A 16,996-nucleotide genomic window follows, 5' to 3' on the forward strand; every position below is an offset into this window, starting at 1 on the left:
GAACGACACAGAGAAGCACCCAGCAGGCCTCTCACCAGCACCCCTGCCTCCTTCCTGGCTGTTTTCTTTCCTCCTACCCATGTCTGCTGAGCTCCCAGTGTGTGCTGGACCCTGCGCTGGCTCATAGACCGCAGGGATGAAGCATCCACAGTCTCTGCTGCCCAGCAGACAGGAAGAGAAGCCCAGTGTGATCGGTGCTGCAACGGAGGGGAGCCCGGGAGACTGTGGGGACTCAGAGGTGGGCTCTGACCTGTCCTGGTGGGTAGGGGGTGGCAGGGAAGGCGTTCTAGGGACAGCTTGCAGGGCGAGTCCACCCAGTGGAAGACAGCACTCCTGAAAGAGAGAGAACCACCCGCACAAGCAGAGGATGGAAGCAAAGCTTTGGGGACTGGAGCTCGGGAGGCAGGGGTGCAGGGTGGTGGAGACCACAGCTGGAGGGATGAGCAGGAGCTGGAGCCCAAATGGCCTCGAGTCCCAAGCTGGGAGCTCAGACACTCTTCAGGGGCCCGAGAGAGCCAGGACAGGGTTTTTCCAGGAAAGGATGGCTGGGCTAACTGGAGGAGAGTGGATTGAAGAAGATGGACCCGGGGGGCAGGGGGTTGGTGGGAGGGCCCCCTGATTACTCGTGTTGCTTTCTTCACTCTCTCGGAGAGTGCATCTTGAGGGCCTGCTCGTCTCTCACCACGCATCAGCTGGTCAGCCCCCCCTGGGGCTGGGCACTGGCTCAGGAGCGAGCTGCAAAGCGCAGGCCCGCACTCCACAAAGCTTCCTTTGTGATGAACCTGGGCCGCGGGGGCGTGGTGCTCTGCTGCCCTCTAGCGAGGGCTGGGGATGCGCCCTGCGGGGCCCAGCCGGCTGCTAAGGTCCCCGCAGGCCTTCCATCTGTCCTGTCCTCAATCGCGTCAGGGGAAGCGGAGACTCACTGCTCCTGAGGAAGGGGTGCAGTCTGCAGACAAAAACAGGGTGAAGAGGAGAGGGGGTACACAGAGGAACTCAGCCCTAGCTGTGGGAACAGGGAGCACCGTGGTCAATGGGGGTGCCGCTGGCTGGGAGCCCTGCTTAGTAGCTTTAGTTTCCTGGTATGAGTAAGCCCAGACTCCGAAGTATGGAAGCGTGGTAATAGTGATGATGGTGGTGGTCACGGTAGAGATTTTGATGATGGTGGTGACGGTGGTTGCAGTGACTAAATGACTATGGCACCTGCTGGTTACGTAGGTATTGGTGGTGATGGTTGAGTTTTGGTGATGGTGGTGATGGGGTTATGGTGATAGTGGTGGTAACGATGAGGATGATGGAAGTAGAAATAGTGGTGGTGGTGATGAAGGAGGTGGCTAAACAGCTACTGTGAACAGTCTCATGTATGTCTCTTTTCTTTTCTTTTTTCTTTTTTTAGACTGGATCTCACTCTGTTGCCTAGGCTGGAAAGCAGTGCTACCATCTCGGCTCATGGCAGCCTCAACATCTGGGCTCAAGTGGTCCTCCCACTTCAGCCTCCTCACCCGGCTAATTTTTGTAATTTATATAGAGATGGGGTTTCACCATGTTGCCCAGGCTGGTCTTGAACTCCTGGCTCAAGCGATCCTCCTGCCTCAGCCTCCCAAAGTGGGGGGATTACAGGTGAGAAGCACCATGGCCAGTCTCATATATGTCTTTTGTTGGATATTTGAACTCATTTCTCTTAGGCAGAGACCTAAGTGGAATTGCTAGATCATGGGATAGGGATATGTTTAGCTTTAGTAGATATTGCAAAATTGTTTTCTGAAAATGGTTCACAAACAGTACTGCCTGTCTTTTTAATTGTATTCATTCTGGTATGTGTGTAATTGTATCTCACTATGGTTTTCATTTAATTTCCCTGGTGACTAATTATGTTGGGCAATTTTCATATGTTTATTAAATATTTGGATATCGTATTTTGCAAAATGCCAGTTCAAATCTTTTGGTCAGCTTTAAGTTGAGTTGTTAGTCTTTTTCTTACTGGCTTGTAGAAGCTCTGTATATATTCTGGATAGAAGTCCTTTGTCAGATATATGTATTTCAAATAACTTTTCCCAGTCTGTGGTTTGCTTTTTTACCTCTTAAATGCAATCTTCTGGTGAACAGTTTTTCATTTCAATGTGGTCCAATACATCAATAGTTTTTATGGTTAATGCTTTTTTGTGACTTGTTTAGGAAACTTTTGTCTACTCTCAATGTCAGGAAGATATTATCTAGATTTTCTTCTACATTTAGATCCATCATTAATTTTAAATTAATATTGTGAATGATGTAAAGTATGAAATCAAGGATTTTTTTTCTTTCCCTAAATGGATATCCAATTAATCCAGTCCAATTTATTGAAAAGAACAATATTCTCACAACTGAGGGCAGCGCTTCCTTTGTCATAAATCAGGTGATGCATATGGATGGATGTGTTGCTGGAGGCTGTTCTGTTCCATTTGCCGGTCTTTGCACCAATACCACACTGTCTTGATTACTGTAGCTTTACATTAAGTCTTGGTATCTGGTAGTATAAGTCCTCCAACTTTGCTCTTCTGCATTATTATCTTGGCTGTTGTAGTCTTCTGCATTTTCATATAAATTTTAGAAACAGCTTGTCAATTTTCATTTTTAAAAGTCCCTGCTGGGATATTGATTGGGACTGCATTGAATCTACATATGTCAGTTGCAGAAAAGTAACATCTTCACAATACTCTATCTTCTAATTCATAAACATAGTAATTATCTCCTTTTACTCAGGTCTTCCTAAGTAACAGCAATGTTTTGCTATTTTCAACATTTTATTTCAATGCCTTTTATTAAATTTATTTCGAAGACATGGTGTTTTTTGATGCTGCTCTAAATGTTAAAATTTTAATTTCCAATTGTGTATTTTATATGTAATTAGCAAGTAATATATAATATATGCATATTGACATTGTATCAGAGACTTTGGAGATTCTTAAGAATTTTCTATATACATATACATCTGTGTATGTATGTATACTGTGAAAAATGACAGTCTTATTAACTTAATTCTTTCTTTCTAGTTTCTACATACATTGCTGCCTTACTATACTAGGATGATGGTAAGAGAAGAGGAAGTTATTTTTATTATTAAATATGATGTTACCTGTAAGCTTTTTTTGGTAAAGAACCTTTATTCAATTAAGAAATTTCCATTGTATTTCTAGTTTGTTGAAAGCTTTTATTTTTATCATGAGCAAGTGTTAAATTTTACCAAATGTCTTTTCTGTATTTATTGAGATGACCATATGATTTTCTCCTTTATTCTATCAATGTGTTGAATTACACTGATTGACTTCCAAATGTTCAAGCAACTTTTGAGTTACTGGACTAAATCCACATGTATTAAGCATTTTCTGTATTGCTGAATTTGATTGGCCAGTAATTATTTGGAATCTCCTGGGTTCATGCCATTCTCCTGCCGCAGCCTCCCGAGTACCTGGGACTACAGGTGCCCACCACCATGCCCAGCTAATTTTTTGTATGCCTAGTAGAGATGGGGTTTCACCATGTTAGACAGGATGGTCTCGATCTCCTGACCTCATGATCCGCCCGCCTTGGCCTCCCAAAATGCTGTGATTACAGGCATGAGCCACCGCACCCGGCCTCTCTCTTTCTTTCCTTCTTTCTTTCTCTTTCTCTCTTTCTTACTTTCTCTTTCTTTCTTTCTTTCTTTCTTTCTTTCTTTCTTTCTTTCTTTCTTTCTTTCTTTCTTTCTTTCTTCTTTCTTTCTTTCTTTCTTTCTTCTTTCTTTTCTTTCTCTCTCTCTCTCTCTCTGTCTCTCTTTCTTTCTTTCTGAGATGGGGTCTTACTCTGTTGCTCAGGCTAGAGTGCAGTGGCACAATCATGGCTCACTGCAGCCTTGACCTGGGCTCAGGCGATCCTCCCACCTCAGCCTCCCAAGTAGCTGGGACTACAGGCCTGTGCTACCACACTCAGCTAATTTTTGTATTTTTTGTAGAGATAGCTTTTTTCCATGTTGCCCAGGCTGGTCTTGAACTCCTGGGCTCAAGCAATCCACCTGTCTCAGCCTCCCAAAATGCTAGGATTACAGGTGTGAGCTACTGCACCTGACATCTTTGTGACTTTATATCTCATTTTTTGTCTTCTTTTGAATCAATCAAGTAGTTTTAATTCATTTTTCTCTATTAGCTTCTTAGTTTTAACTCTTGTTTTTATAGTAGTTACCTTAAAGATGTCACTATACATCCCTGAACTACTACAATCTACCTTAAGTTAGTACTTTTATCGCTTCCCAAACAATTGAAGAACCAATGCTACAATTCTGTGGTTTAACTCCATTCACTCCACTTATCCTTTATTAGTGTAATGTCTGTTTGCTTCTATATATATTATAATGGTAGCAAAAAGTTAGTGTTACTTTCTTTTAAACAGTCAAAATGATTCTTTTTTTTGAGATGAAGTCTCGCTCTGTCACCCGGACTGGAGTACAGTGGCATGATTTCGGCCCACAGCAAACTCCACCACCTGGGTTCAAGCAATTCTCCTGCCTCAGCCTCCCGAGTAGCTGGGATTACAGCGCCCACCACCATGCCCGGCTAATTTTTGTATTTTTAGTAGAGACAGGGTTTCACCATGTTGGCCAGACTGATCTTGAACTCCTGACCCCAGGTGATCCACCCGCCTCAGCCTCCCAAAGTGCTGCGATTACAGGCGTGAGCCACCGTGCCTGGCCTCAAAATGATTTTATATACATCCTATATTTATTCTTTCTGGTGCTCTTTATTTTTTCCTTGAGTTCTATCTCATTCAACATATAAAAAGTTTCCTTTATATATATTTCTTTTAGTGATGATCAACTGGAGGTGAATTTCTCAGCTTCTGTTTGTTCAAAAATGTCTATTTTACCTACATTTGTGAAGGTTACTTTTGCTAGGCATATAATTCCAGGTTGAGTTTTGTTTTTTCATCTCAGCATTTTAAAGATGCACTGTCTATTGTCTGTTGGCGTCCATAGTTTCTATTCAAAAGTAGTTGTCAGTCTTCTTATTGCTACTTTGAAGGCTATGGTTTTTTCTCTAGGGCTGCTTTTATGGTTTCTTCTTTGTCTTTGGTTTTCAGCAGCTTAAAATGTGCTAGATATTTCTTTATATTTAACCTTTAAAGTGGGCTACAAGGTTGCACATAATCAGGCTCCTATTAACTTTATAATCTTTTTTTTTTTTTTTTTTTTTGAGATGGAGTCTTGCTTTGTCACCCAGGCTGGCTGGAGTGCAGTGGTGCCATCTTGGCTCACTGCAACCTCTGCCTCCCTGGTTCAAGTGATTCTTCTGACTCAGCCTCCCAAGTAGCTGGGATTACAGGTGCTCACCACTACGCCCAGCAAACTTTTGTACTTTTAGTAAAGATGGGGTTTCACCATGTTGGCCAGGCTGGTCTCAAATTCTTGACCTCAGGTGATTTGCCCGCCTTGGCCTCCCAAAGTGTTGGGATTATAGGTGTGAGCCACCACACCCAGCCACCTTTATGATCTTTTGTCTCCCACTCTTCCCTTGCTAACTGTGTTCCAACCACCCTGGCCTTCTTTCATTCCTTGAACACACACTGGTCATACTCCACCTCAGGACCTTTGCATTGGATATTTCTTCTGCCTAGGATAATCTTCCCCCAAATATTTGCATGACTAACACACATTCCTCCTTGAAATCTTTCCTCAAAAGTCACCTTCTCAATGAGATACTCCATGACTATACTATATAAACGACAACCTGTTCGCCATCGCCAACACTGACTGATACTATTTCCATAGCACTTTTCAGCTTTTAACATGCTATGTAAGTTATTTATATGCTTATTTTTATTATCTGCCTTTCCCATCTCACTAGAGGGTAAGCGCCACAAGGGCAAGAATTTTTATCTGTTTTGTTCACTAATGTATGCATCTCAAATGCCTAGAAACCTGCCTGACACCTAGAGGAGGCTTCATAAAAACTTGCTCATGACTGTTCAATTTAAGTGTAGCAGATGTTTGCACTCGCTGTTAGAGAACAGAACTAGGACTTTGCTCCTGCATTTGTGATTCAAAGGACATCAAATCATGTACACATTCTGACCCAGGTTGGGAAGCCTGGTACACAAGCCCCCACTGACCAGCATGCAACATATCCCGTTTCTGCACTTTTATCAAAATCCCTTCAAGGCTGGGCATGGTGGCTCGTGCCTGTAATCCTAGCACTTTGGGAGGTTGAGGTGGGTGGATCACCTGAGGTCAAGAGTTTGAGACCAGCCTGGCCAACATGGTGAAACCCCATCTTTACTAAAAGTACAAAAGTTAGCTGGGCATAGTGGTGAGCACCTGTAATCCCAGCTACTTGGGAGGCTGAGGCAGGAGAATCACTTGAACCCAGAAGGTGGAGGTTGCAGTGAGCCAGGGTTGCAACATTGCATTCCAGCCTGGGTGATGAGAGAGAAACTGCATCTCAAAAAAAAAAAATCCCTTCAGCGTGGCTTATCTCAGTCCAGCCTGAGGAGGGACAGCAATCTGACTAAACCAATGCACACTAAGATGCTAGTGACTGATAGTCTTTAACACTTTCAACGGCCTTTAAAGGAGTACCTTGTTCATTTATTGGATTTACTCCTGACAAAAGCAACTTGCCATAGCAAGCAGCATCAGGATGTACAGCTCATAGTTCTGGGTTTAAACTCTCAGTTCTGCCATTTGTTGCTTTCTCCTTAGATAACCTCCCCTGCCTTTCGCTGTTTTGTTAATTTTTTTTTCCTCTGAAAAACAGGGATAGTAATTTTTGTCTTATCCACCTCAAGGGCTCAAAAAATAGATTAAGGAACTTTGGAGATGAAAGGGAACTTAGAGATCATCCAGGAATTTTTATTTTTGTTTTTAGGTAATTCTTTACAACTTTCACTTTCAATGACACTGTCTCATTGAAATCTCAGAACAACCATTTCAAACAGGAGAGGTCATTAATCTGTTTTTACAGGAAGGAAACAAGTTAAGAGAGGCCAAGACTGTGGCAAGTTAGCGGCAGAGCAGGGGAGCAGTGGTTCTCACTTCTACAGAACTTTCCTGTGGCCCCTGCTAGAGGGTCCTATAACCAAAAGGTCAACCGCCTCTTTCTTATACATCTCCATTGTCTGGGGAGCTCACTGCCATCCAAGACAGCCCATTCTCCAGCAGGGTGGCTTTGATAGTTGGCTGTCATCTGTGATGGTATAGAATGTGTTACATTGAGAAAAAGTGATTTTTAGGGCTTTCACCCTAATGTGTGTTTGGGGGCCAGAGAGTTTGCAGAAATATTCAGAGAACATACAAAGACAGCCAGAATGACAATAATAATAACAATGTCAATCTGATGGTGTCACATCCCTGTTTGTAATGGCTTCCTGGTTCCCTGAAGAGTGAGTCTAGACTCCTTGATGTGCCCGCCATAAGCTAGGTCCAGCCTCAAACTAACTCTCCATGCCACACTCATCTCCCCACCCCACCCTAGCCATCCTGACTCCTGTTTGCTTTGCCTGGAACACCCTCACCTCCTCCCCACCCCCACTGGCTCCTACAGGCCTCCGTACTCCCCCTAAAGGTCCTGCACACTGCTGGGTTGTACTTATCCATCTCCCCAGCCACACTGTGAGCTGGGAAGCATCACGGGCTGCATGGGGTTCCTCTGCCCTGGTGCCCAGCATGGAGACTGGCACAGAATAAGTGATTGCCCCATCCCTGCACATTCACAGACATCTCTGCTGTTCTCATAAGCCAGACTAGGACAGGGTTAAACAATCATGCTGGCCTAGGATTAACTTTGGCATTAGAGAGGCAGGTGCCCCAGTGTTTTACCAGATGCTTGGAAACCTGTTCTCAGGTCAGCTCAGAGACTCAATCCAGCCAGGTCGTCCTTAGAGCTGACTGAGACCTGTGACGCTTCTTGGGCCCTGAGCTGAGCTGCTGGGGGTGGGAGTGGGGGGTATGTGGAGAGGGTGGGAAAAGCTTGGTCCTGTGCAGGCTAGCTCTGTGGCCTTGGTTGAGTCCTTCCTATCTGCTTAGGTATCCCCATCTGGTCACAAAGGAGGCCGGTCTGGGAGGTCCTACGGGTCCCTCTTGTGAGGACTGGCCAAGAGCAAGGGATCCTCAGACTCCAGAACCCCCTAGCTAGGGGTCCCCTAGCTTGGGAGAGACTTTCTCCACTGCAGGGGTGAGGAAGGTAAATCTTTAACGAGCTAGCCCTGGGCAGCTGGAGTCTTTCCGGATGGATGGCTGCCTGGGATGGGGGATGGGGTGGGAATGCAAGATGTGTGTAGACAGTCCCAGTGCTGTGGAGAAGGGAGGGTATTGGGAGGGGGTAAATAAAGGAGACGTGGGCGGAGCTAACTCCGTGTGCAGAGCAGGACATGGAGGAACGCGGGTCACCCGACGGGTAAGCAGATCTTCAGAGAGGTTCGAGGAGTCCTGAACAGCCGCTAGGTGCAGGTATGATAACTCGCATTGCTGCCCACAGGGATCTCGCGCGGAGCCTGGAGCAAGGGCCAGAGGGGCCGGAAACGCCCATCCAGGTGGTACTCAGGTGGGTATAAGTTGGCTAGGAGGCACCTGGGCGAGGCAGGGATCGATGAAGACATCAGGATGTACCATCTGCCCTTCTGTCGGACCCCAGGGTACGTCCCATGAGCGCGGCCGAGCTGCGTCGAGGGCAGCAGAGCGTGCTACACTGCTCAGGGACCCGGACTCTGCAGGTGAGGAACCCATCTCTCTGTCTCCCCAATAAAAAATCCCAGGGACGCCAGGTCCCTTCCCCCAGGCAACTTTGCCCTAGGCCCCGCCCTCCCCCGGAGTGGTCCTCTCCCAGGTGCCCCACCCTCCCCAGAGTGCCCCTCCCTTCCAGGATGCCCAGCCCTCCGCCAGGGTGCGCCGCGCCAACCCCTCCGAGTGCCCCGCCCCTTATGAGTGCCCGCCCACCCAAGGTGCCCGCCCCCCCGAATGCCCCGCCCCTCCAGGGTGTCCCACCCTCCCCAGAATGCCCCGAACCTACTGAGTGTCCTCCCCAACCCCCAACCCAGGGTGCCCGCCCACCGAGTGCCTCACCGAGCGCCCTACCCTCCTCCAGGGTGCCCCGCCCTCCTCCAGGGTGCCCCGCCCTCCTCCACGGTGCCCCGCCCTCCTCCAGAGTGCCCCGCCCCTGCAGGGTGCCCCGCCCTCCTCCAGAGTGCCCCGCTCCTCCGCCCCACCCGCGCCAGGTGAGCCCTCCAGGTGGGGGTCCCGAAGTGGCGTTCCGTTTCGGTGCGGTGCTAGACGCGGCGCGCACGCAGGAGGACGTGTTCCGGGCGTGCGGCGTGCGGCGCCTGGGGGAGCTGGCGCTGCGCGGGTGAGTGAAGCTTTGCCTGCGCTCCGCGCCCGGCCTGACGGGGCCCCGAAGCACCCCCAGCCCCTACCCCGGGTAGCCGCTCGACTCCAGCCACGCCCTTGCCGCCCGCAGCTTCTCCTGCACTGTCTTCACCTTTGGCCAGACGGGCTCCGGGAAGACCTACACCCTGACTGGACCCCCTCCCCAGGTGGGCGAGCGCCAGCGGAGCCCCCGCGGGGCGGGGCTGGGCTGGGTGGGCTGGAAGCCCTGGGGAGCCGCAGGCGGCGCAGACTCCCAGAGGGAAGGGGCTGGGACGATGCAGCCTGACCCATTTGTTTGCAGACGAGGACGCTTAGGACCAAAGAGAAGGGACTTGCCCAATTTGGAGCATTTAGGCTTCAACTTTGGCCCCTTCCTAGTTCTCAGTTTTCTCATCTGTAAAATGGAAGTGACAGTGCCGACTGTGAATTAAATGAGCCATTGTTTGGGAACTTGGCACGTTTCCCGGCGCACGATATCATACATGCGCTACAGAGGGTAGTTATTACTGTGGAGATGACAATGGCTCAGCTGGTTTTGCCCCCAGGGGGAGGGGGTGCCCGTACCCCCGAGCCTGGCTGGCATCATGCAGAGGACCTTCGCCTGGCTGTTAGACCGCGTGCAGCACCTGGGTGCCCCTGTCACCCTTCGCGCCTCTTATCTGGAGATCTACAATGAGCAGGTGAGGGAATGCGAGGAATGGAAAGACAGCCCATGAGGAAACGGAGCGCTTCTTTCCAGGGAGCCTGGATCAAAGGGCAGAAGGGGCGGTGGGGACTGTTGTCAGTAAGATCTGGGGGTGGGTGGACTCAGATCCCCTTCCCTCACCCTCCTCCCTCTCCTCCCAGGTTCGGGACTTGCTGAGCCTGGGGTCTCCCCGGCCCCTCCCTGTTCGCTGGAACAAGACTCAGGGCTTCTATGTGGAGCAGCTGCGGGTGGTGGAATTTGGGAGTCTGGAGGCCCTGATGGAACTTTTGCAAACGGGTGTGTGCTGACAGCGGGGAGTTTTGTGGGTAGGTGTGCCCATTCCTCAATTGTTCATTGAGTGTGGACTTGGGGCCTAGACTGCAGCTGCAGCTTCAGAAATGACTCCTGGGGGAGGTGGGGAAGGACCAGTAAACTACAATTCAAAGGCGCGGCCCAAGGGTACCCCCTCCCCCCACTGCCAACAAGGCCTGCTAATTCTGCCTTCCAAACTCCTTTCACACCCTCTCCTCTCTAGCCCAGGGCCTCGGCCTCAGCCAGGTCTCATTCTTGCTCCCTGGTGGTCTCTGCACCTCAAGGCTCTCCCCTGCCCATCCATTCTCCTCTATGCTGCAAACCCCATCTCTCTTTGCCTCCAGACCCTCCACCCTTCCAGGGCCCTGAGGATCAAGGTCATACCTCTTAGCCTAGCCTAAAGGCCCTTTCAGCCTCATTCTTTTTTTAAAATCAAGTATTTATTGGGCACCCCTCCTTTGGCAGGCACTGGAGACGCTGACTGTGGATTCTGGCCCCAGCACTGTGCCACACCTCTCAGCTGATCTCGCTGCCTCAGTTTCTCCCCCCCCTTTCACGAAGCAGTGGGAGAGATGTTTATAAAATGCAAATCTGACTGTCATTCTTCTGCCCAGTTTTCTGTATCCTCCATCCACCCATCTCTGCTAGAGCAGGACCCAACATCCCATCGTTCCCTGAACAACACCCACTTTGTTGCCTCCCTGCCTTTGCATGAGGCTGGCCCCTCCACCAGGATTCCTTTCCTCCTTTTTCTTCATTGATGATGACCTGTTCTTCCTACCAGGTCCAGCTCCTGAAGTTTTTCCCTTCCAGGTCTCAGCCGTCGAAGGAGCTCAGCCCACACCCTGAACCAGGCCTCCAGCCGAAGCCATGCCCTGCTCACCCTTTACATCAGCCGTCAAACTGTGAGTGCTCCAGCCTGGGAAGGTGCTTACCCAGGGCCACCCAGCAAGGGTCTATGTCTGGACATATAAACCAACTTGGGTGTACATGGGGGGTAATAGTGGAAACCCTTGGTCCCATAACCTTGTGGTTTTGATGGGGACAGTCCCTCCCAAGTCCCCATGAAGCTCTGATCCCTCAGGCCCAGCAGATGCCTTCTGTGGACCCCAGGGAGCCCCCTGTTGGTGGGAAGCTGTGCTTTGTGGACCTGGCAGGCAGCGAGAAGGTAGCAGCCACGGGATCCCGTGGGGAGCTAATGCTTGAGGCTAACAGCATCAACCGAAGCCTGCTGGCCCTGGGTGAGACCTGGGGGCCACCGGTGTGATTTCCTGTCTCTCCTCTGTGCCTGGCTCACAGCTCTCCACAGCGGGGGATACCAGAGGAGTTGTAGTAAATAGAAGAGGGTTAAAGAGCTGCGATCCAGGAACCAGAGGCCCCATTCTGGCTCCAGCTCTGCTGTTGACTCCTCCCTCCGTAAAACACTGCTTATGAATCTATAAACTCTAAGGGTGTATAAAGTTCCATGCTAATTTGGGAAATAGAACCACTCAACTGCAGAAGATGAACCCTCAGAGACATTTGGCATGTCCCTTGTGCAGTTGGGAAGACTGAGGCCCAGTAAGGGGAAGGGACTTGAGCTTTCTCCCTGACCCCACCCTGGAGATCCTCAGGGGCTGGGCCCTCAGTATTCCTCTGTGGCATGCATGCAAGATGCCCGCGAAACTCCTTTGTGTACAATCCATTTGTTAGAGGTTTCCTGCTGAGTGCCTGAGTACCAGGCACTTTGCTGGGCATTGAGGGTCAGGGTATACAGGGCCTTTTCTGCCCTCGAAGAGTCCCAGTCTGGTGGTGGAGACCAATGTGACTGAGTCATGAGATCATGTGGAAAGATGGGTTTTTAGGGCAACACAGGCCTGGCTGGAGAGCCCAGCTCTGCAGCATCCCAGCCTGATGGCCCTGGGCAAGCGATGTAACCTTCCTAACTCTTCCTCTCCCTCCCCAGGTCACTGCATCTCCCTGCTGCTGGACCCACAGCGGAAGCAGAGCCACATCCCTTTCCGGGACAGCAAGCTCACCAAGTTGCTGGCAGACTCACTGGGAGGGCGCGGGGTCACCCTCATGGTACTTAAGCGGGGCCTGGCAGGGAAGGTTGGGTCTTGAGAAAGGGGCCCCCGGAGAGGAGCGCTCAGGGGGAGTGCACTCCCCAGGTGGCCTGCGTGTCCCCCTCAGCCCAGTGCCTTCCTGAGACTCTCAGCACCCTGCGATATGCAAGCCGAGCTCAGCGGGTCACCACCCGGCCGCAGGCCCGCAAGGTGAGTATAGGCAGGCACAAGCTGAGGGACAGGCGTGGAGATGCTGGGGGATCAGGCAGGAGTTGGAGCCTGAGTCCCTTGATTGAAGTCTTGGACTGGGTCAAAGTTGGGATTAGGGTTGGAATCCTGGAAATGGTGTCATGGTTGTATAGGGTGGGGTCAGGGTCCCAGCCAGGGTCATGCCAGGTTTAGGGCAGGTCTAGGATTGGAGTTTGAGTTGGGATATGATTCAGGGTCTAGCTCAGTTGGTATCATGGTTAAGTGGGAGTTGATTTGGGGCCTAATATGGGGCCTCATTTGGAATCATTATCTGGCCCAAGGTTTGGACAGAACTAAGTTTGGGATTGGACTCAGAGCTGAGTCCAGTTCAGAGTGGGGCCCTCCAGGACAGTGCAGTTAGGGCAAGGTGCCCCCTCCAGGCAGATACAGCCTTGTGCCAAGATGCAAGGCTGACGAATGAAGCATGGGCTGGATTTTAGGCCCCAGTTACTTCCCACACCCGGAAGTTCTTGTTCAGTGCATGACTTATACAACCATGAAGGTAGCTCTGGGCCTCTTTCCCTACAGTCTCCTGTGGCAAAGCAGCCCCAGCGTTTGGAGACAGAGATGCTGCAGCTCCAGGAGGAGAACCGTCGCCTGCAGTTCCAGCTGGATCAAATGGACTGCAAGGGTATGAGCTACCTGGAGGAAGAGTAGTATGGGGATAGGGTCTGGGGCTCCTGTGGATTCACCACCTCCTGCTTCCCTGCAGCCTCAGGGCTCAGTGGGGCCCGGGTGGCCTGGGCCCAGCGGAACCTCTATGGAATGCTACAGGAGTTCATGCTGGAGAATGAGAGGCTCAGGTAGGGCCCGGCCCACAGCCAGAGGGATGCTGCCCCCCACCCATCACTGCTAGGCTGCTTCTGCCAAGCTGCCTCCTCTCCCTGTCCCTGGCTCCCCTATGTCCCCACCTGCTTCCTGAGCTGGTGCTATGCTGCAATGAGGAGGAGCTGACTGATGCCCCACCCCAGGCCCATTTCCTACCCCTTCCTGGCTTGTGATCTCCCCTAGGAAAGAAAAGAGCCAGCTGCAGAATAGCCAAGACCTGGCCCGGAATGAGCAGCGCATCCTGGCCCAGCAGGTCCACGCACTAGAGAGGTAAGCAGAGCCACTAGCTTGGAGCCAGGCCTCCGGACAGAGGGCAGCTGGGAAAAGGGATGGCTTAATGAAATGCTTGAGGCTGGCCTCTGGATTCAGACCAACTAGGTTCAGTTTCCACCTCTGCCACCGACTAGCTGTGTCACCTGGGGCAAGTCATTTAACTTCTCACTGCCTGGGTTTCCTCTTCTGTAAAATGGGGGTCATCGTCGTGCCTACTTTATAGGCTTGTTTTAAAGATCAGAGAGAATGAGTTAACATGTAAAACCTTGAGAACAGGGCCCGGTACCTGGTACGGGATCCAGGAGTATTAGCTGGAAAGGGGATTTGAAAGCCAGCTTGGTGGTAGGGTTGGAGGCTGCAGGCACAGACCCTACTGTTCTTTCTAGGCGTCTGCTCTCTGCCTACTACCATCACCAGCGGGGCCCTGGCCTGACCCCTCCATGTCCCTGCTTGATGGCCCCAGCTCCCCCTTGCCACGTGAGTCTCACTGTCCAGCCTGGAGGGGTGACAAGTAGGGATATCATGGAGTCTCTGACACACCCTTTTGCAGGCACTGCCACCCCTCTACTCCTGCCCCTGCTGCCACATCTGCCCACTGTGTCGAGTGCCCCTGGCCCACTGGGCCTGCCTGCCAAGGGAGCACCACCTGCCCCAGGTAGGAAAGGCCATGGTGGGAGTGAGGGAAGGCTGGGAGAACTGGAGACCTTGATCTAGGAGTCATCGATCCAGAGCCCCAGGGATTCCAGGGCTGCAGGCTGGATCATGGGGAGTGAATGGCTGGCTTAGGGCTCCCTCTGCCCTGGTTTGAAATAGCTGTTTGCCTCACCCTCCCTCCTCCTCACCCTGCCCTGTCAGGGCCAGGAATTCATTCTGTCATTCACTTACTCATTCACTCACATATCTACTCACTTAAACGGATTTACTGAATCGTACATTCACTCACTCCTTCAGTAACTCCCCAAGCTCCTTGCTTTATACCAACTCTCTTCTGGGCTCTGAGGAGTCAGAAATAGACCAGACATGGCTCCTGCTCTCAGGAGGCTTCTAGTCTCAGGAGAGAACGGTAGAAGAACCACCTGCTGCACACAGAAGGCGACCAAGACCCCACCCCTTTATGCCATCCTGACATTCTTGGTACCTTGTGGGGTAGACATGGTGGGGTGTCATGGCTAGCACCAGGTAAGTAGGACACAGAGAGGCAGGACTGAGGTTACTCAGAGTGGACTCTGGTCTTTGCTATAGGTGTTGGACCCTGAGGCCTCAGGTGGCAGGCCCCCACCTGCCCGGCCCCCACCCTGGGCACCCCCATGCAGCCCTGGCTCTGCCAAGTGCCCAAGAGAGAGGTGGGTCCCTCCCTGGGGCACTGAGGTCAGAGGGGGGTGGTGTGGGGAACTCAAAGGCTCACCTCCCATCTCCCAACTCACCCTGGCCCAGGAGTCACAGTGACTGGACTCAGACCCGAGTCCTGGCCGAGATGTTGACGGAGGAGGAGGTGGTACCTTCTGCACCTCCTCTGCCCGTGAGGCCCCCGAAGACATCACCAGGGCTCAGAGGTGAAGAAGGGAGAGAGGGAGGGGACCCTAATGTTCTCTGTGATCTTGGGGTAGAACTCACCCTCTCCAGGCCTCAGTCTTATCTCTGAAATGGGGTGGGTGTTGAGAGGTGGCTTCTAAGATCTTTCTACTTCCCAAACTTGGAATTCTCTTTTTAGGAGCATCTGCATGCCCAGATTGTATGTTGGAGCCCATGGCGTATGGGGGTGGGGTGGGGGGAAGGGTGGAGGGTACCTACCCCCTGAGGCTTCTCCAGAGGGTGTTGGGACCCAGATGGACCTGGGTGAGGAAGGGCCCAGGAGAGGGCAGGCCTCGAGTCTCACTGTTCCTTAGGTGGGGCTGGGGTTCCAAAGCTGGCCCAGAGACTGGAGGCCCTCAGAGACCAGATTGGCAGCTCCCTGCGACGTGGCCGCAGCCAGCCACCCTGCAGTGAGGGCTCACGGAGCCCAGGCCAAGTCCTCCCTCCCCGTTGAAGGCCAAGTGGGAACCCAGGAGACTGCTGTGTGACCTCAGACTGGGCTCCGCACTCTTGGGCTTCAGTCTGCCCATCTGCTGAATGGAGACAGCAGCTGCTACTCCACCTGCAGCTGGGCTAGGGGCGGGGACTGGGGGTGCTATTTAGGGGAGCAAGGGGATTCAGGAGAAACCAGGCAGCAGGGGATGAAATACATGAATAAAGAGAGGCATCAGCTCCAAGTCTGGTTGGTTCTATCCTCTGGGGTTGTCAGTCATTTCCCTGTGGGGAATTAGAGAGAGGAAGGGCTAGGACTCTTGGCACAGATTTGTGTCCCCTTCCAGTCTGGAATATCCCAAGCTCCCATCTCCTTTCATGTATTTTTTTTTTTTTTTTTTTTTTTTTTTTTTGAGACGGAGTCCAGCTTTGTCACCAGGCTGGAGTGCAGTGACACGATCTCAGCTCACTGCAACCTCCGCCTCCCGGGTTCAAGCGATTCTCCTGCCTCAGCCGCCCGAGTAGCTGGGATTACAGGTACACGCCATCACACCCAGCTAATTTTTGTATTATTATTATTATTTTTAGTAGAGATGGGATTTCACTGTATTACCCAGGATGGTCTCGATCTCCTGACCTTGTGATCCACCTGCCTTGGCCTCCCAAAGTGCTGGGATTCCAGGCATGAGCCACCTCGCCCAGCCTCCTTTCACGTATTATACAAGTTTTGATTAAGCAACTGCTACATGCCATTGGGTAGGCGGGGGGGAATTGAATGGCAAGCATCTCCATGAAGGCGGCATGAGGGAAACTGATTTGGCCTGGAGCACACGGAGATGGGTGGTCAAGGGGCTTACTCTGTGTCACTATGGGTCCTGGTGCTGGTGGGGATCAGGAGGCCTGGCTTCTTGTGCCACAGATCTGCGCTGCGACTCTGGACAAGCCCTGTTCCCTCTTTGGACCACTCTGGTTTTCAGTCAGTTAAGTGGGGGACACGGCTTCCTTCCCATTGAGTTCTAGTGAGGGTCAAGGCTGTGAGCAATAGCTGATTCATGGCATAAGTGCCCAGTAAAATGCTGTATTAGTCTGTTCTCAGCACTGCTGTAAAGAGCTACCTGAGAGTGGGTCATTTATGAAGAAAAGCGGTTTGACTCACAGCTCTGCAGGCTATATAGGAAGCATGACTGGGAGGCCTCAGGAAACTTACAATCATGGCAGAAGGGCGAAGGGGAAGCA

General features: G+C 51.4%; 1 protein-coding gene across 2 annotated transcripts; it reads left to right on the top strand.

Annotated features, from left to right (window-relative positions):
* The first annotated feature begins 850 nt into the window (after positions 1 to 850).
* KIF12 (kinesin family member 12) lies at positions 851 to 15,928 on the top strand. Of its 2 annotated transcripts, XM_055269931.2 has the most exons (19): positions 8,374 to 8,399; positions 8,481 to 8,546; positions 8,637 to 8,715; positions 9,217 to 9,344; positions 9,456 to 9,531; positions 9,910 to 10,044; positions 10,211 to 10,346; positions 11,175 to 11,266; positions 11,446 to 11,602; positions 12,307 to 12,425; positions 12,512 to 12,616; positions 13,184 to 13,286; positions 13,368 to 13,458; positions 13,667 to 13,753; positions 14,143 to 14,233; positions 14,307 to 14,411; positions 14,999 to 15,099; positions 15,191 to 15,309; positions 15,643 to 15,928. In XM_055269931.2, the coding sequence occupies exons 1-19, from the start codon at positions 8,374 to 8,376 to the stop codon at positions 15,780 to 15,782; spliced, it is 1,956 nt and encodes a 651-aa protein (XP_055125906.1). In that variant the 3' UTR covers positions 15,783 to 15,928. The 2 variants fall into 2 exon arrangements, with proteins under 2 accessions (XP_055125907.1, XP_055125906.1); XM_055269932.2 differs by lacking the exons at positions 8,374 to 8,399; positions 9,217 to 9,344 and adding an exon at positions 851 to 963.
* The last annotated feature ends 1,068 nt before the right edge of the window (positions 15,929 to 16,996 follow it).

Source organism: Symphalangus syndactylus, chromosome 3 (genome assembly GCF_028878055.3).
Source record: "Symphalangus syndactylus isolate Jambi chromosome 3, NHGRI_mSymSyn1-v2.1_pri, whole genome shotgun sequence".
NCBI lineage: Eukaryota > Metazoa > Chordata > Mammalia > Primates > Hylobatidae > Symphalangus > Symphalangus syndactylus.